Below are 18,219 nucleotides of genomic sequence, written 5' to 3'. Positions count from 1 at the left end.
TCGTCAAACAGGAAACTCTACAAACTGATTTGAATGGAAACAAGTCATTCTCTGAGCTGGACAAATAAAGTTGGTATCTGATGAAGTGAGAACTTGGAGAAGTTTTTGTGTAATTTTAGAGATATTTTTTTTATCCTCTGGGTTTTACTTTTTGTTAATGGTTCCTATCTTAACTGCTGGACTGACGTTAGCAGAAGACAAATGTCTGATACGTCAATGTTTGACTGCAAAACTGCTAAACTTCTTTTTTTATTTCCACACCTGGCCCAGTTTGAGGTTGCTTCTGGGACATTTACAAGTATTTCCCAGGAAAGCCATAGGATTAAACAAGTATGCATAGGTTTAAACGTAGCTGTGATCCACTGTGAAACTGTTGAATTTTCTCCCATCATCACCTGCACAATCAAACAGACCCTGAACTGTGCTACCCATCATGACAGTGACTGTTCTGTGAGTGTCCTTATCGTGAAATTGTTAAAATTTCAGGTGGGGTCAACATCTGTATGTTGTTTAAATGTCAAACAATAAAAAACAAAACGCAAAAAAGAATAAATGTTCCTCGTCTTTAAACAGTTCTGCCTTCTTTTTTAAAATAAATTCACTTTTTGGTCTTGATTATCTTGATATTAAGGCGTGTCTGAGGTACATGTCTGTGCATTCATGCATTTCTCACAAAATGTGAAAAAGAAACAGTAACTTGTCTTCTTATGGTCCACAAGAAAACTGCCTTCAGATAATATGTAAAAATTAAATAAATAAATAAACTCAACTATCTTTGATTTAGACTAAAGATAAAAGCAGAAAAAATGACAGAGCAGTGAACATTTATTGGAGGGGAGGTTCATGGAGCCCAACGGAGCCTTGTGTTGTTAACATTTCCACTGAGAACATCCCAATACAAATAGAAAATATAAAAAAAAGAAAATCACACTTATTCTATTTACAAATAAATCAAACACACACACACTCAAAAATGTATGGGAGAGAAATCACAGTGGAAGTGGCTGTGAATCTCTCGAGGGCTGTCATACTCAAGTTTGACACAAGGGGGCACTGGAGGGCTTTCTGGAGACGGGGAGCTGACCTGAGGAGAAGAAAGCAGTGATGAAACCTTGTTCGGAGTGGTCTCTGCTCTGAGACAGGGGGCCCGCAGAGTGGACACAGGTGGGAGGACGGTGGCGGTGGCGGTGGCGGCGCTGCTGCTGGTCTTGGTGTGCGTCTGAGCGTTGGATGAATGCTGTAAGTTCACGTGGGACGACCCGTGCTCCCCCTGCGGGAAGAACGAAGGCAGAGGAAGGCTGGAGGTGGAGGGAGTCTGGTGGTCTCGAGAAGACCCCAAGCTGGTGGGGTAGGTGGGAGGAGCCCGCTGGTTCGCAGCTGTCTGACTGTATAAGTTACCCCACGGATACGATGGGTACGCTGGCATCCCACCTGCTTGAAAAACACATAAATAAGGCAACTTACTGTACATCACTGCGCTTTACTGACAGAAATTAACACTAATAGTGGTTCTTCTTTTCAATTACATGAGATGGTACATTAAAGCTCTACACAGGGAAGGTATTCCCTTTTTTGTTTTCCAGCCCATAAAGCTGCAGCGACATGGAACAACACCCATCTACGTTAACGTGAAACCTCTACACAAAGGAAATTAGTATAGATTTGTTACCAGCTGAATGGGTTTGAGACAGAGGTTGTAAATTATGTGCCAGACGCCGAAACGACTTCAAAAAGACATGAAAGTGCGTCAGTGTGCGCGCTGCTTCAAAGACCCTGCTGTTCACGCCTACAGGTGATGGTTCCCCCTGACCAATCAGCAGTCGACACCGTTTCCACATCACCGTACGGTGCCAGCTTGGCTCGCTTCAGTCTCAAGCTTAGGCAGCATCAAAAAAAATAAAATAAAAAATGTGCCATAAAAATTGCTGCCCGATCTTCATGGTTCTCATTATCTGTGTCCCATAATGACTCCCCATATCTCTGTGTCATTTTACATCTCTCATTAAGCCCAGCAGCTGTTGCTGGTCCTTCCAAATCTCTTACTCCACCACAGCTGTCATCCAGCTCCATCCTGCACTCCAGCCACACATTTTACACTCAATGGAAATTTATGCAACGGGCGAAGAGGAGTGGCGTGCAACAATTTACTTTTTGGATTTGTTGTATAAACTGTAAATGTTTTAATCACCAGGGCAGATTTTCACATCCCCGGTTTGAAATTTGAAGAATCATGAGGACGTTATCACCTCTGCCTTTCAGACAAGAGTTTAACTGAAGGTCATCTTATGTTTAGAAATGAAAAATGTCCTAAATATAACATTATGCTTGATCTTGTGGGACGTGTTAGAGCTCAGAGTACGTGTTGGCGATGACTCTCAGCTACCAACACACCAAATATTAGCTCAATATCTGAAAAACATTTCTGTGTTTGCTAAGGTCTGACATTTTGCTAAGATTAGCTGTGGACTGAGTGGACTCCAAAGGTTTATCAGCTGTAGGCGGACATCAAATGATTACTTTCTCAGTTTAATTAACATCTATTCGAAGGTTCAGGAGATATTTTGCTAACACAACAGACAAACAAACACACAAAGCATCTTTGCCCTCCTTTCCACAGCAGGTGATATGGAGTTCCTTTGTCTAGTTTGTCTTTCATGGTCGAGACCAAAGCAGAATCATTTTAAAGACCTAACTCGTGTACATGGGTATAGATTTATCCATTTGTCTGAAGGGAATCAAAATTTAATACAGCAATTACTTTTTTTAACCAAATTATCACTCTGACAACACAATCACATCAGTTTGTTTTAATCAGTCTACACTTGTAAAATGTGAACACACCCCGAATACTTAAACTTCATTAAGCATATATATATATAAATAATATATATATAATAAAAAATAATAATAATAAAGAGGAAAAGTGCATGAAAAGAGCATCATTTATAAACCCTTAAGACAACAGTATAAGTGTTGAAGCTGAACAAACACTTAATTTATCTTTCAATTGAACGGTTACAGTGAATTAATACCTGCATTCCGTTGTAAAAATCGTTTAAAGAGCGTTGTGTTTACCGCTTTTATCAACACTTTTCATTTGGGAACTGAAGAATCACAAGCTGATAAGATTTTTACATTCTGAACTGATATTTTATTTTTAGCTGCTTAACAGATCAATATCTATTCTGTGTCACAATAAATCAACTTTTTAAAGCAGGCTGCAGCTTGTTGTGTTGCATCAGAACCGACGAGTAAACCGTTCATTTACAGACACACAGCCCCATCCGTGACATGAGCACTAATGTTATCACAAGCGCTAAACTCTGAATAAATGAGCTCGGTTTGTGGATCCAGTGATGAACTGTGTTCACAGATAACATTGGGATTCCTGAGCCTTTGCAGAGATTTACACTTCAGAATTTTGTGATTTTAATGCAGCTTGAACTGGAGCCTGAAGATAAATACTGCTGAAAATTGCTTTTTTTGTGTATATTGGAAAAAAAAAAAAGCCCCGAGTCTATGAATCTTTTATTAATCTTAACTTCTGCAGTCTTCGTCCTTGTCTAAACCTCTCTGGAAACAAATCGCTGGCATTAGATTACACAGAAAGTTTTCTGCTGTTCACTCAATGCGACATTTGCAGTAAATATTTTCTGAAATCTTGAATTGCGTCGGTGTCAGTGAAATCTAATTCGGTCCCCGTATGACTCACCGTTGTGGCCGGCTGACTGCAGCAGGATCTGCCCGGCACTCTGAGGGGGGAAGTAGGTCTGACCCCCTGCAGAGTAAGTCACCACCCCGGCGGAGCTCCCTCCGGGGCCAAACGTCAGGTAGGAGGTGGGGTTGGAGTCTGGAGGGTTGGGGGTGAGGTAGGGGGACGGAGTCAGGTAGGTCATGTGGGGCAGAGAGGTTTGCTGCTGGCTGGCGGGGTACGAGATCTGGTACGAGAGCGAGCCGCTCTGCTGGCCGGACGTCTGGTAGTTCAGCTTCTCCGGAAAGTCGAAGAGCGAACTGAGAACAACAGGAAGAGGAAATCTGTCAGACTTACACACCGAGTTATAACCGGGATGCACTGAAAAATAAGACTGGATGCTGCTGAGAAATAACTAAAATGGCTGCTTTTCTATGACAGATGAGAGAAATTCATATTAAAAAAAAAATCTGGTCATTTTTAAACAGCCAATTTCATTTTAAAACAAAAGACTTTTTCTGATTAAAATTGTCTAAATTGTCAATTTTGATGTCAAAACATCTAAAAATGTTGAACTTACTGTGTTTATACTATTGGATTTAGGATCATTTTTCCCTTACTTCTTTGCTGATTTTACAATACATACAAGGAGGATATACAATTAGCAACTATGGCAAGTGATGGTTTAAATACTGCTGTTTAATTTCAACTTTTGAGAAAATATAAATTTGCTTTAATCTAGACAAAATATATTTCAAGAGAAAGTTACAAATTCCCATCACGCAAAAGTGCAAATCTGATGAAACGTTACCCTGTATGTTTGTCTGCTAAAATGGTTCAAAGTTGGATTTTCCTTGTTGACATTACAAACAGCATAAAAAGAATATTTTACAGCAAACAATTATGTTTTCTTTATTTTAACTTGCAGAAATTGGCAGCTCCAGTGGTATATGATCCAAAAGTGGGCATAATTTTGACCGTTTATCTTTTATATATAAATATTCTGCTTGTTTGAGAAACTATTTAAACATTTTTCTTTTCAGCAAATGCAATATTTCCTCCCCCCATACTTACCCAAACCTGAAAAAAATACTAAAAAATCTAATTTAATACACTCTAAAACTGAACGTTTAGATTTTCATTAAATGATTTTTGCTTTGCTTTCTGTGCTACACTTAAATAAGGAGCCATTTGTCCCAGGAAATGTATTGCAAGCACTGCTGAGCCTTTCTGAAATAAGTCTTTTCGGTAAAAAGTTGTTCTAGCAAATAGTTTGTATTATGATGTGGGTAAACTGATCATTTCAGGATCTACTGATTGTATTTTGCTCTGAACTGAATGTACATGGAAATAAAACTAACTTTATTTGGATTTAATTAAATTACTAACTAACATGGACTCAATATTTCTTCTGAAATGTTTCAGACCAGCTGAGCCTCCAGTACTACAGACGCTCTGAGCCGTCATCCCTCTCTCTGTTTTATGCTCCGCCCCCCCGTCAGCTGTTGTCCTCTAGTGTTCGTAAAACCGTCCACTAACATCTGGGCTGACCTGGAGTCAGTCTGCAGAGACTGGGAGTCACAATGAGCCAAAGACGAGACGCCCTCCAGAGCGTCGAGAAAGAGCGGCGGCGTGTGGACGGGGGTGTTGAGGAGAGGTGGGTTGGGGCTGACGGGGTTGTACGCCGTGGTAAAAAGGGGGAGGCTGGCTCGCCGCAGAGGGGGAGGGCTGTGCATGGGACGAGGATGAAACTCCGGTAGACTCCCCTGAGCCGAGAGCTGGTGCTGACCCACGTCTGTCCCTCTGCACTGACCTTGTAGACAAACAGGTGAAATCATAATCATAAAACAAAAACACTGGCTTTAGTTTTTGGGTAAATTTAGTCTCAGTGTTCAGACTGCAAGGCTTTAATCTCTTGAACAAGCTGGGTCCTCCCAGAGTCAAAACAACATGTCATTTACCCATAACAATTCAGGGAAGCGTGCAAAGTGTGCAGCAGTTTCCTAAAACAAAGTGACAGTGACTGGAAGCAGCTGAAAATATCTATTTTCTCTTCAGGACTTTACTGTCACTGCAGTCTGTCAGACGTGAAGCCACGGCACCAAAACAACACTAACCTCTAATTAAATAACAGCTTACATTAATAAAAAAAACAAAAGAAGCAAAATTTAACCATTCTGTTAAGAGGCAGCGGATGAAGTGATATAAAAATTACAGAAAACAGCAGAATCTCCAGATGCAGCTAAAACAGCTTTAAAAGGCAAAGCTGTTTCATTCTTATAAAAAAAACACAAACTACTGCTTATTTCCTTAGGGGAAAAGTTTTATTCAAATATTTAGATTCAGAATTTGTGTGATTTCTGTAAAGACAATTAACGCAGCTGATAATTAACCCAGCGCTAATAGGCTCGTTTGTCCGTTAATGTGACGGCAGCAGTTCACACTCGTCCCGGGCTGAAGGTGAGATGTTTACATTATGAGCTCCGATCCAGTCACATTACTGTGCCAATCTGATCAAAAAGCACAAGAGAGGGGGACTTTATATTAGACACAAAGAGATTTCGTTATTGTTGGTTGATTAGAAAGCATTTTGCATAAACGAGGCTCTCAGGACAGATGGTCCTGCCACAAACTGCGAGTTATCTGCTTGTTCTGTAGCAGCGATAAAAATATTTCCACCTTTTCACAGGATAAGCCGTTTCTTTTTACCGTGAATCTTCATGGTGTTAATTTTTTTGGGTTTGTACTTTGCGATCCAAACAGTGCTCTCACACTAAAATAAAATAAAAAATTAAAATAATTTTTAAAAAAGCCTCAATTCTATTTTTAGTATTTCACACGTAACAAAGTTGTGAACCCCTCAGCTGCAGGGAGAACACTGTTCTCCTGCTGCTTGATCAGAAAATATAATCAAAGATAAGTTAGTCTTCTTCCCTCGTGCATTATGGACCATTTTCTGTATTTTTCGGCCCTATCTGTAGGATTTTGAGCGGCGCACCTGGGCTGCTGAGGCTGTCCAGCAGGCTGCTGAAGGACGGCGGCGTCTGAGACGGGAAAGAAGCTGCCGTGGCGAGCTGAGGCAGCGCAGCAGCAAAGTGACCAGAAAAAGATGGTGCTCCCTTCCTGAGTTCAAAATAAAATAAAAAGGGGGGACACAAACATATTCAACAATAAATGGATCCACAGAATTGTCTAAATAAAAAGGGGCGTGGCTGATTTACCTGTTAGATGTCAGCGCGTTCAGGGCGGGGTTGATTTTGAGAGTCGGACTGCTGACACTCTGTGTGGATTCAGCCTTTGCTGTGATGGAGCGCACCTTCCTCCACTTCGCTCTGCGGTTCTGAAACCACACCTGGTTCACAGAAACAACAGAAGGTTAAACGCCCAAGCGTTCCTTACAGAAAAGGCAAGTCGCCCGCCGCTTTTCACGCCAGAGTTTTAAACCGAGGTCGTCTCACGATGAGAAATGACTGAGTTGTAGCAGTTTGGGTCAGACTTCCAAAATGACGTTATGTACGACCTCATGAGACATCACAAGATGCCACGCTCAGAGTGTGTGTCGTGAATGACTCTCAGCTACTACCACATCAGATTTTAGCTCATTATCTGTGAAACTGACTGAGTTAGAGCCATTTTTGTGTTGGCTAATGATGAGCTGTGGCCGCCATCTTGGACCGGGTTGACTCCAAAAGTTAACCAGCTGTAGACGTACATCCAGTGATGACTTCCTGAAGGTTTAATTAAAATCATTAATCAGATATTTTGCTGACAGAGTTGAAACCAAACAGTTAATGGCAAAATGAAAAAACCTTACACAATCTGTTAGCGCGTGTTGGGGATCAGTGTCAGCTAAATCCACAACAACTTTTAGCTCAATGTCTGTAAAACTGAGTTACAGACATGCATGAGTTTTCTTTAAGGTCGGTAGGTTGTGGCGGCCATCTTGGATTGGGTTAAGATTGGAAGAGCAATTTTTGTAAAAATGCAGCGTCATTTCTGAGTTCAGAAGAAGCTATAACTGAGTCGTTAAAGTTAAAACAAGCAGAACATTAGCTAAAAGCTAAAAAGAAGCAAAAGCTAAAACCTAGATGTAGTTTAGACAAAAACAACAAGTATCCTGACAAAGATTTAAAAGAGAGCAATATTTTTAAAGGAATTGAAGAGCTTTCAATGTAAGATATTTGTTAATAAAGTTTTGACATATTTTGAAAAAGTTACAAAAAAAAATTTCTGATTAAATTAGCACAAAATATTCAGAAGTAGACTGCAAAAGAAATGTACGGAAATCTATAAAAACAATTGTGTGAATGCTGAATCAACATTCACACAATAAGCTGTGGATAAACAGCCAACAATTAACAGATTCATTAAACTTCATCCAGTGGTTCGTGAAATATTTTGCTAACAGACAGCCACATGAACATGAGGAGCAAAAATATTAGCCTGTCGTCGCCTTTAGGCTGTAAGCAACAGTAAAAAAGGGACATCAGGAGAAAATAATGATGGATACTGATGTGAAAGCAGAAGATGCTGTGAAGGAGAGCAGAGGAAAGGCAGTCAAAGTTAAAAAGATGAGAAAAGAAAACTTTTCTGTACGCTAATCATGTTCTCTTCCTGGCGAGCAGCAGATAACCAACTAGGAAACATCTTAATTAGAATTTCTCAAAAGATCAAAAGAGCAGCAGGACAGTTTTACCATAATCCTCTGAGGGGTGACGCCGACTGACGCAGCGATGAGTTTCCTCTTCTCAGCATCAGGGTAGTGATCCTCCTGGAACAACGCCTCTAAATGCTCCAGCTGGTCTGAAGGCACACACACACACACACACACACACCCATACATCAGCTGTTTGTGCTGAAATGTGACCGTGCATCAACAGAAACCAGACGCAGTGATCACCTGAGGTGTAGAGGGTCCGTGTTTTCTTCTTGGGGGCAGGCGGCAGCGGGCAGCCGTCCACGTTCTCCGACCCGGGCAGCAGAGGGAAGCCGAGGGGCTGGCCTCGACCCCTGCTGCTGTATCGAACGGAGCGTCGAGTGGAGTAGACCTGAGTTATCTCCATCTGCCACAAACCAAACTAACGTCACCTCGCTGATCATCACTTCATCTTAACCGGGATGCTTCTTTATAAATGACTTTCAGAACGATACTGACAGCAGAACAGCTGCAGAGACTTTCCAACAACAGAGGTTTGCTCAGGACTTTTTGGATTAGACAATTAATTTTAGTTGTTGTCTCCCATGTGCGACTAACACATCTATACTGAAGGACTGCCACCAAGATAATGATTTTCTCATTTTTGTGTTAATTAGTTGGTTCATTAAAAGACAAAAAGCATGCAATTATCCAGAGCCTAAGGTTGTCCTCAGATTACTCACGTTATCTAGACCGTTTCGAACCCCAAGGGATGAAGTTTTCCATAATTTAAGACTAAAAAAAAAGCAGCAAATACTTTTGTGAAAGCTGCCACCTCAAGACTTTGATTTAAAAGGCAAAATGATCAATATATTGTCAAAGTCTGATTGTGTATTCTCATTTCTCTTGTCACTACTGAACACAAACAAATTCTTCAGCTAAAAACAAATCTGATTTGATGGGTTTAGGTTGACTAAAACAAATGAGAAATTGTGCAAATCATGCAGAGTCTTCTCATTTTCCTTCATCAAATAAGTAATTAAAGGAATCGAAAAACTAAAATGTAAATGCTGCGAAGCCCGGAGTTGGCTGCTGACTGAAAATGTGTAACTCTGAACAGCTTGGCTGCCAGATTAGGCACCGAGAGTCCAACACTTTATCTCCCGTACTTCAGACAACACTGCACTTCATTTCAAGAAGAAGAAGAAAATGGTGAAAAGGAAAAGGGCTTTTAACTGTGGAGTAAAGAAAAATTTAAAAAGTGCATAAAGGAAGAAAAGGAGACTGCAGCTTCTTTCTGACTGTATAATTTTTTATAAACCATACAAATGCAGTATTACTGTTGAATATTGTGATGATGATATCAGCCGTGATAAACCCAGATTTTCCTCCCTCCTCTGTTTTTGTCATCTTGCTGCTCACAACACTTCCATAAGTTTTCGATCATCTAACTGGGTGTTGGGCAGGAAGGGCAATACCTTTTTAAATGTACCCTGGAGCTCTACTGGATGCTCTTATTTTTTAGCACTTTGGTCTATTAATTATTAGAATTTTTCCCCCTAACCTGACGCAGTTCTGAAAAACTTCTGTAAGAAAAGGTTAAAGCCAATGATTATACAACCGAATTTTCTAATAAAAGAACTGCAAAAGGTCAGAAACTGAACTGTTCTTGAAAACTACCACCGATCCCGAGGATGTTTAAAAGCCTCTGACAGTCAAAGCTGTGTAGCTCATATAGCAGGGCTGGAGGCATGGTCCCTGTTGATTTAAAAATGTAAAAAGTCATTTAACGTTAATGACGTCAAGCTGAGGCACGCGAGAGGCAGAACTCTGAAGTGGTTCATGGACGACAGACCCAAACAAACTGCTCCTTCTGCAATGAACGCCAGTATCTGGAAGAATTTCAGCTTTTTTTAAAGTTAAAATTATGCTGTTTTCTTCCTCTGCCTGGAGGAAGACAAGAAAAAAACAGCCACTGGTAGCTAATAGCTGCCACTGCTAACAGAGAAGTGTCAAGAGACAGGATTCAAAATTTCCACCCAACTCTGAAAAAGGCAAAGCGAAGTTTAAAGTCCAACCCAGTTTTTATCCCAGAGGAGTGAAATTCTGCATCTGCATTCAGTCACTGAGAACCAGGACTGTGCCAAAGATACCTCCCACCATCTAATGTCCCTGAACTCAACATCTCGACTCATTTAGTTCCTAAAATCCTGTTTGAATGAAAACTGTTTCCTGCTGCAGCTCAGAGCAAAGATATTTTTGTTTCTTTTAGGTTTAAGAGAGTCTAAGCTCAGTGTGGTTATGGATACATCAATAATTGTTTTATAATTGCATCATCAGTCTCCCACCCTTAGCTCATAGGAATTAAAAAAAAAGAACCATCAAAAAATATATTTAAGAATTTGTCCAAACTGTGATTTATATGTATGATATTCTGTTGGATTGAAATACATATAAAAAAAACAAGACTTCACTCCTCGTTCAGGAAGAGCCACAAAAACGATACAAAAGTCTGAACACTTGTGCAGCGAAGCTTAGGCCTTTGGGGCTTTCTTACACTTTACAAAAACAACTATTGACTTTATTGTTTACCTTCTCCAACACTAAAGAAAGAAAAATAAATAAATAAATAAATGTTGACACATTTCACAGCGTAGGCACTGCCTCTCTAGAAAATACAACCTGTGTTCAAGTTTGCTCCGAGACGCGCCTTTAAAGTCGGATGGAATAAAATAATATTTTGCTGTGACGCGTTGGTGCAGCTCCATTACCTCCTGATATGACATTTTATCACAAAGTGAGCCGAATATTTAAATGGCATTTTCACAGGTGCAACATTAATCGCACAGAAGGCGGTAGGTGTGCATCATTTCCTGCACATTAGACTGTAATTACAAATGGCAAGCGAGTTATTGAAACCCTGTTGGGATATATAAGAATATGCAAAAGTAACTAAAAGTGGATCATCAGGCATTCAGAGAATCTCCAAACATATGGAATGATAAATATTTAAAGGCTCGATTTGCATATTTTATCTTCAGCGTGGCCAAAAACCTTTTAAAGTACTCAACTAAAGGAGGAACGTGTTACATTCGAGGATCAACAGGTAGGACTGGGCGAACATATTTATTCCTTCTTCTCACCTCAAGAGCCTGTGAGCTCTGCTGGGGGAGGCCGTGAGGCGGAGGGGGGCTGCGAGGCCGTTTGGTCCTGTGTGACGGAGGAGGATCGGGCTGGATCGGGACCGGAGGCTGCGAGGAGTACAGCAGGGGCACCGGGACTGGGGGGCAATACATCCCTGCCTCCTCGAAGCCCAGGTACACCTGGTCCGACAGGTCACAGTGGCTCAGCAGGCTGATGGAGGGCTCCAGCAGAGCCGGGTTCTCCTCCGAGGGCACCGCGGAGGCGTCCTGCGCCTGACCCCTCTCCTCCTCCTCCTCCTCCTTCCTGTTTCCTGCTCGCCTGCTTCTCACCTGCTCGTTCTGCTTCTTACCCCGCCTCTTCCTGCTCTTTTTCGGCTCCGTTTTCTTTGTTACTTTTGTCTCTTTCCTATCAGCAGCCGCTACCCTGCAGGCCTCGGCCTCCCCATCTCCTCTCACCGTCGGCTCCTTCTCCGACGCGACAACTTCGTCTCCCCTTTTCTCCTCCCCTCCGTTCGTTCCTTCACGCTCCGTCTCCTCTCTCGCCTCTTCATTACCCCTCTGATTAGACGCTTCCTCATCTCCTTCTCCCCTCCTCCCGCTTGTTGTTTCTTGGGCGTTATTTGTTTCCGAATCTTCCAGCTCCTCACACAGAAGGCTCGGAGTGTCTGGAACAGATTATTATACCACTTATCCACAGCTGAAACCAGATGTTTACTTACACTACATAAAAACACATTAACATTTTCCCCTCACATTATCATATTGAAATGAATATAGTCCATCTATAACATTACAATTAATTAATTAATAACGCACCAAAGTGCAGTTTAAAAATTTAACAATTAAATAAACAGATCAATACATGTAATAAAGTGATGCTGTTGCAAGTTATTTTCTAATATTTGTTATAAATGTTAACATATGTTGAGCTTTATCTTTTGGCCTTTACTCTCTGTCTTCACATCAGCGTTGGAAGTGTCACGTTTCTTTCCAAACACCCTATTTCAGTGATTACTATCAGACTGTAAACCAATTTCAGCCTAGTTTTTAACAAAATAAAAGCACTTTCAGCAGTTTTTCCATCTGCTTTTCCATTGCAAACAGTTCCCAATAACACACGATTTGGATATTTTTTTATGTCTGGGGATAAAAGTTGAGATTAAATAATTGTGTTTAATGATTTAAATTCAATATAAGTTAAAGAGTATTTTAAAGCTGTTTGATTAACTAAGGCCTTAACTTCTAAATACAGTGAAGAGTTTTGATTATTTCTTCATTAGTCGCCTGCAGGTTAAATACAAGCTGAAAACTCTGACCCTAATTAGTGTCCCAGGTGCAGGGGCTCGCGCCACCTCACCTGCACCTTAATTAACTCCGAGCGGCTAGCTGCGGCTAACCCGTCCTCAAGGCCAAACGCCTGGTCCTGAATGTTAATAAATGTGTTTTAAGTCTTGTTTTTCTTTAATTTTCCTCCGTGGGGCTGAGCAGCACGTGGAGCTGCTCCCGCAGGTGAGGTTAGAAAGGTTAAAACAGGAGTCGGTTCAAAAGTCCCACACAAGGTGGAGAAAGGCCCCGTTGTCCTGCGACAACACCAGCCAATTAAAAACAATAAAACAATTAGGAGTCCTTACCGAAATCTTCAGCTAAATTACAGTCTTCGTTCATGGCGACGCCTCGAACCAATAAAGTGGAGTTAATAACCAATTAAGCCCCGCGAGGCGAGGAGCTCCGGCGCCGCAGGTTAATGAGGCTGATTGATTGATTGGGTCCTTCAGGCTCTGCAGGGGGACCAAAAGGAGCACGGAGGGGCGGGGCATGCCCCGGAGTGGGCGTGTCCAAAACCAATGGGCGGGCTAGATTCGTGGAATTTGATTGGTCCGTTCCACGGAAGCAGGAAGTAGGTGTTCAAAACAAGGGTGCCACCAAAGGGGGAGCCGGGGGGTTCACTCCTTCAAAGGTGAAATATGAAATATAAAAATAATGATTTTTCATGTTTGATCTTTTAGTTAAATTTTATCATAAAACGTAAATGACTCGTTTTTAGAGTTTTTGTGTCAACATCCCAAAATGGGGTGAATGTGTGGGCGGAGCTACCTCTTTGGTTGGTGACGTAGAAGGAGGCGGGGCCAGCTGTGGCAGACCGCTGTAGGGCACTGAGGATTTTACTGTTGCAGTGTTTATCAGTGAAAATGGAAGCAGAAGAAGAAGGAAGTTTTGTTTACAAGAGGACCGGTTTGAAAATGTGTTTTTTGTTTTTGGTCCAGAGTGATTCTGTCTGGATCTGGAGCCCCAAATTTCATAAAATGAACCCCCAAACGTTACAACGATCTCTCACAGTCTGGACAGTGACGTGGTTGTTCTACTGAAGGTTTGTATTTCAGGTGGTCCTCTTCAGAACATGAACTCCAGTCAGTCAGTCAGACGTTGGGTTGTAATTTTAAGCAGAAGCTAAACAAACCACATCCATCAAACCTTCTTGTTCTTTGAGAAGCTGAAGAACGAGTCAGCTCACATATATTCAATATATAATAATAATAATAATAATAGGCAGCCCAACAGACGATTACAGCTGCTGTTATTACTGTTATTAATTAAATGAGTAAAAATCTGTCTTTCTGGTTGAACGCTCCTGTATTCCATCAGACGGCTTTTATTGGAAACATTTTTTGGTTTTGAGGGAGAATTATTGCGCCTTTTTCCACATTAAAGCATGAAAAACTGAAGCAAACTGACTGATTGTGACTCTTCAAACCAGAAATGTACAAACAGGTCATTGGCTCATAATGTTGCATGTGTATTATTGTGTGTGTGTGTGTGTGTGTGTGTGTTTTCTGCTCCAATAAATACTCCTGTAATCCCTTGGATTTATCCTGGGAGTCTGTTTTTGTGGCGATTCGGGTCCCCATCTACTGGAAGCAGTGTTTTATGTTAAGGATAAACATTATTGATCCTTTCATCTTCTTATTCCACCGAGGCGGGACAGTTTCATCTCTTTATAAAATGAGTTTTCATTACTGTCTTCTTGCACACAAAGACTAAAAGTGTTTTGAAAACCTTTACATGTCTGTAAAATATGTGCAGATATTTTACAATCTGTTCAGACAGATTCTGTTCAATGAGATAACATGCAAAACTCCATAAAATGCAAACGTATCTGTTTATTTTTATTCATCTGAGTGAGCGATGGAGGAGCCACAACAAGTCAGACCAAACATGTTCGAGTCACGTGCAGCTAAATATCTGCTAGAAAGGAGATTTAATGGAACAGGAAGTGAGTCATTTATGGCGTTTGATCAATGCCAGAGGTCAGACTACAGAAACTAAAACTTCAGAGTGAATGTTGAGAGCTGAAGGACTTTGGTGAAGAAACTGAAGCAGAGGCGTTTAAAGCTAAAAGAAGCAAAAAGCCAGCTAAAAGAAGTGAAGGCTAGCTAAAGGCTAATAGTATCAAGAGACTAGATAGAAATTAATAGCAGCAAAAGGTTAGTTATAAGCTAAAAAACAAAAAACACTAGCTAAAAGTAGCAAAAAGCCAGCTAAAAGTAGAAAAGGTCTAACTAAAAGCTAAAAGTATCAAAAGGTTAAAAAGAAATTAAAAGTAGGGAAATGTTTGCTAATCGTATCAAAAGGCTAGCAAAAAGCTACAAGTAGCAAAAGGTTAGCTACAAACTAGAAGCAGCAGAATAGTAGCTAAAAGCTAAAAAGCACAAAACACAAGGTGAAAGCAGCAAACTGCTAATAAAGCTGTATAATAAAGTAGTCAGCTAAATGTAGCAAAGGGCTAAAAAAAGGGCTAAAAACTGAAGTTGCAAAAGGATAACTAAAAGCTAAACATATCAAGAGGCTAGATGGAAATTAAAAAATGCAAAACACCTGCTAGTAGTTTAAAAACGCCAGCTAAAAGCTAAAAGTATCAAAATAAGATTAAAAAAAAGGTTGTTCGCTGAGGCAGATTTCAAAGAAAAAAACATTTTAGAAGGAACTGAAAACATCTCGATGTCTTTCTGTAGGGAAAATATTTTTAAATAAAGTTAAATCAAAAGTTCCATCAGCCATCTCCTGAATGAGCTGAACATTTGGCTATCATATCTGACTGGTTAAAAAAAGCCCAAAGTGTTAAGAAGTAATTAGATTGCAAAAAAAGCAGGAAAATAGTGTGAAAGCTGACTCAGCATTCATACAGACGAAAGTTTACCGTCTGCAAACTCAGGATCAACAACTCTACATCTATTAATAATAAATGGAGCTTTAAAAAAAGCTGCAGGTTCTGATTCCTGGTTCCTGTCCTCCCTGCAGCTGTTCCCCTCTCACCCACCAGGTGGGGCACTGGTTGGAGCCCTGGCACATCAGCCCAACTAAGTTCTGCTGTTCAGCTTTTTTTTTTTTGGCCTTGCTGATCCTCCCCCTCCTCCCTAACAGAGAAAACTCACTTCTGTGGAGCCATATTTGCACATTTTCCTCCCACCAGCCAAATCAGGACAGCCTGCCGGCGTCTCCGGGTTTTGGGAGCTCCTGCTCCTCAGGTGACCTTGGTGTCATCTGTCATCCCAAACTAAAAACTGAAAAGTTTAATAACTCTGGAGTCATCTGTTTCTCCTTCAAGAGGCTGCAGAGTTCAGCAGGACTCAGATGTTCACCGGCTGGGGGGTCATGTTCCGTACCTCCGAGGGGAACAGGCCCCGTGAGGAACGTCGGCTAATGCTGGTGAGAATTGGGTCTGTTTGTTTTTGGATTTATGTCGCCGGGATCGTTTCATCCGATGTCTGAGGCGCCTCGGAGCGTGAAGGTTGAGCAAATCGGCGTCACAGAAGTCATAACGAAGGCCAGGAGTTTGGAGAAGTTCAGCCTCGTTACCAAAAATCTCACTTCTGACAAGCCTCATTAGGCCTCGCAGAGGGATTGCACTTTTGTCTTCATGCTTCCAGGTCTTTCGTTCGTTCTCTCAGACTTTTATTTTTTATTTTTTTTATTTTTTTTTTTTGCTCCCCTCCTCAACAGCAACATGAATACAAATGGATTCTGTGACGCTCACAGCAAAGGGAGAGATGACATTTGAATAATTCAGCGGCTGCCTGCCTTAATCGGCCCGGCAGCAGGGGGGACAGCAGACACGGCTGCGGCGCCGATAGCTCGTTCTCCAGATTCGGTCTGCTTCGAGACGTTCCTGGACGTGTTCTCATAAACACGGCGAGCAGGACGGGCTGTGCTGGACGGAATCAGAGGAGTCAGGTGTTCAAACAACAACTATAGATGATGCAGCCGAAACACCAAAAACTTACTGCTTTGGTGCTGAAAACTACAAGCCGCTGCACACATGGTGCACTAAAAGGCAAAGGTGTTCCTGTCTGTTAGCAAAATATCTCCAGAACCACTGGATGGATTTTATAGAAACTCTCAGAATATAATCACTGGATGTTCGTCTACAGCTCACTAATGTTTGGAGTTAACACTATTCAAGATGGCCGCCACAGCCTACTGATCTTAGAAAGCGCATAAATAGCAACAACTCAGTCAGTTTTACAGATATTGCACTAAGATTTGTCGTGGTAGTAGCTGAGACTGATCCCCAACACATACTCTGAGTGCTACTTAGTTTTGCAATTAGCTGTTTGGAGTCAGCTCCAGTCTGTCTGTTAGCAAATTATCTCCTGAACCACTGGGTGGATTTTAATGAAACTTACAGGAAATGATCACTGGATGTACGTCTACAACTGATAAACCTTTAGAGTCGACACAATTCAAGATGGCTGCCACAGCTAGTCGACATTAGTCAACAGGAAATTGACGGTGTCTTTGCCAGTTTTACAGATGCGGAGCTAAAATTTGGTGTGGTAGTAGCTGAGAGTCATTCACAACACATCCTCCAGTTACATCGCATTGGGTCGTTCATGACGTCATTATAATGTTACTCGTTTCACAACATTAGATGATGTTAGTCTGGAAAAGCTGCAGGTGCTTTTAATTTCTTTATATTTGACTTCCAAGATTCATCCACGCTGCGGCACCCTGAAACACGCCCACCTGCACCACCACCCTCACCCTGCTGGAGCGAGGCGCGTTTTAAAGACACTGAAAACCTCATCAAGCAAAATCAGAACAGCTGATTATAGAACGCATATAAATAGTTTTTAATCTATAGAAAAAAAAATAACCCCAATGTAATAATAAACAGTGGCTGATTACTTTGACCTTAAGAGGCTCCAGAATCCCAGGGTTAATCACGTTGTAATTAGTTCTGGTATTTTGATTAATGGTGCATTTGTTGGGGAATTAGTACATTATTAAGTGGAGCTGGTATTGTCTTTGCTTTGTTTGGCCAAAAAAAAAAAAAACTAAATCTTTTTTTTTTAAGGTTGATTATGGAGCGTGCGCTGAGAATTAAAAGAATAAATCAACAATTTCACTTTGACTGTTTTCCTAACGCCAGCGTGGCTTTTTATCTAATTTCTTCCCACATTTTTTTTTCATTTAAATCTGACGTATAAGATCCGGTTTTTTTTACACAGTGACCTTTCATTCTGCTCATTTTCTTACATTTTACTTCCAAAGACAACGACGATAAGACTTCTTGAAACGTTTGCTAACGTTGTGCAGCCGTACTCCTGGAGGGTTGCTGCTGGCGTTGATGGAAGAGGGGGTGGACAGCGGGCAGGCAGGTAGACCGTAACATTCACACCTACAGCCGAAGCTGTCAGTTACCTCAGATTAAATATATATTGAATTAAAAAAAAAACTCCTGCCTGAATGAA

The 18,219-nt window shown here is 41.2% G+C and overlaps 1 protein-coding gene across 2 annotated transcripts; it reads right to left on the bottom strand.

The window, feature by feature from the left end:
* Nucleotides 1–266: 266 nt before the first annotated feature.
* Nucleotides 267–13,830, bottom strand: LOC108238964 (homeobox protein NOBOX). 2 transcript variants are annotated; one of them, XM_025006924.2, is made up of 9 exons: nt 13,102–13,830; nt 11,471–12,135; nt 8,592–8,754; nt 8,388–8,494; nt 6,913–7,043; nt 6,690–6,814; nt 5,243–5,504; nt 3,713–4,011; nt 267–1,434 (listed from the first exon to the last, which is right to left on the bottom strand). In XM_025006924.2, exons 1-9 carry the CDS (start codon nt 13,133–13,135, stop codon nt 968–970), a joined length of 2,253 nt encoding a protein of 750 aa, XP_024862692.1. In that variant the 5' UTR covers nt 13,136–13,830; the 3' UTR covers nt 267–967. The 2 variants fall into 2 exon arrangements, with proteins under 2 accessions (XP_024862692.1, XP_017276854.1); XM_017421365.3 differs by having other exon boundaries at nt 268–1,431; nt 13,102–13,829.
* Between the last annotated feature and the right edge of the window lie 4,389 nt (nt 13,831–18,219).

Source organism: Kryptolebias marmoratus, linkage group LG5, assembly GCF_001649575.2.
Source record: "Kryptolebias marmoratus isolate JLee-2015 linkage group LG5, ASM164957v2, whole genome shotgun sequence".
Lineage (NCBI taxonomy): Eukaryota > Metazoa > Chordata > Actinopteri > Cyprinodontiformes > Rivulidae > Kryptolebias > Kryptolebias marmoratus.
Note: the sequence above shows the minus strand (reverse complement) of the source record. Positions and strands in the feature narration are given on the sequence as shown.

Bases quoted from the DNA above. Each gene is read 5' to 3' on its own strand.
- LOC108238964 (XM_025006924.2), bottom strand. From the start codon at position 13,135: ATGAACGAAGACTGTAATTTAGCTGAAGATTTCG. The intron at 8,755-11,470 runs GTGAGAAGAAGG...GGTTTGTGGCAG, and splicing joins AGAGCTCACAGGCTCTTGAG to ATGGAGATAACTCAGGTCTA. The intron at 1,435-3,712 runs GTGAGTCATACG...GTGTTTTTCAAG, and splicing joins GCAGTCAGCCGGCCACAACG to CAGGTGGGATGCCAGCGTAC.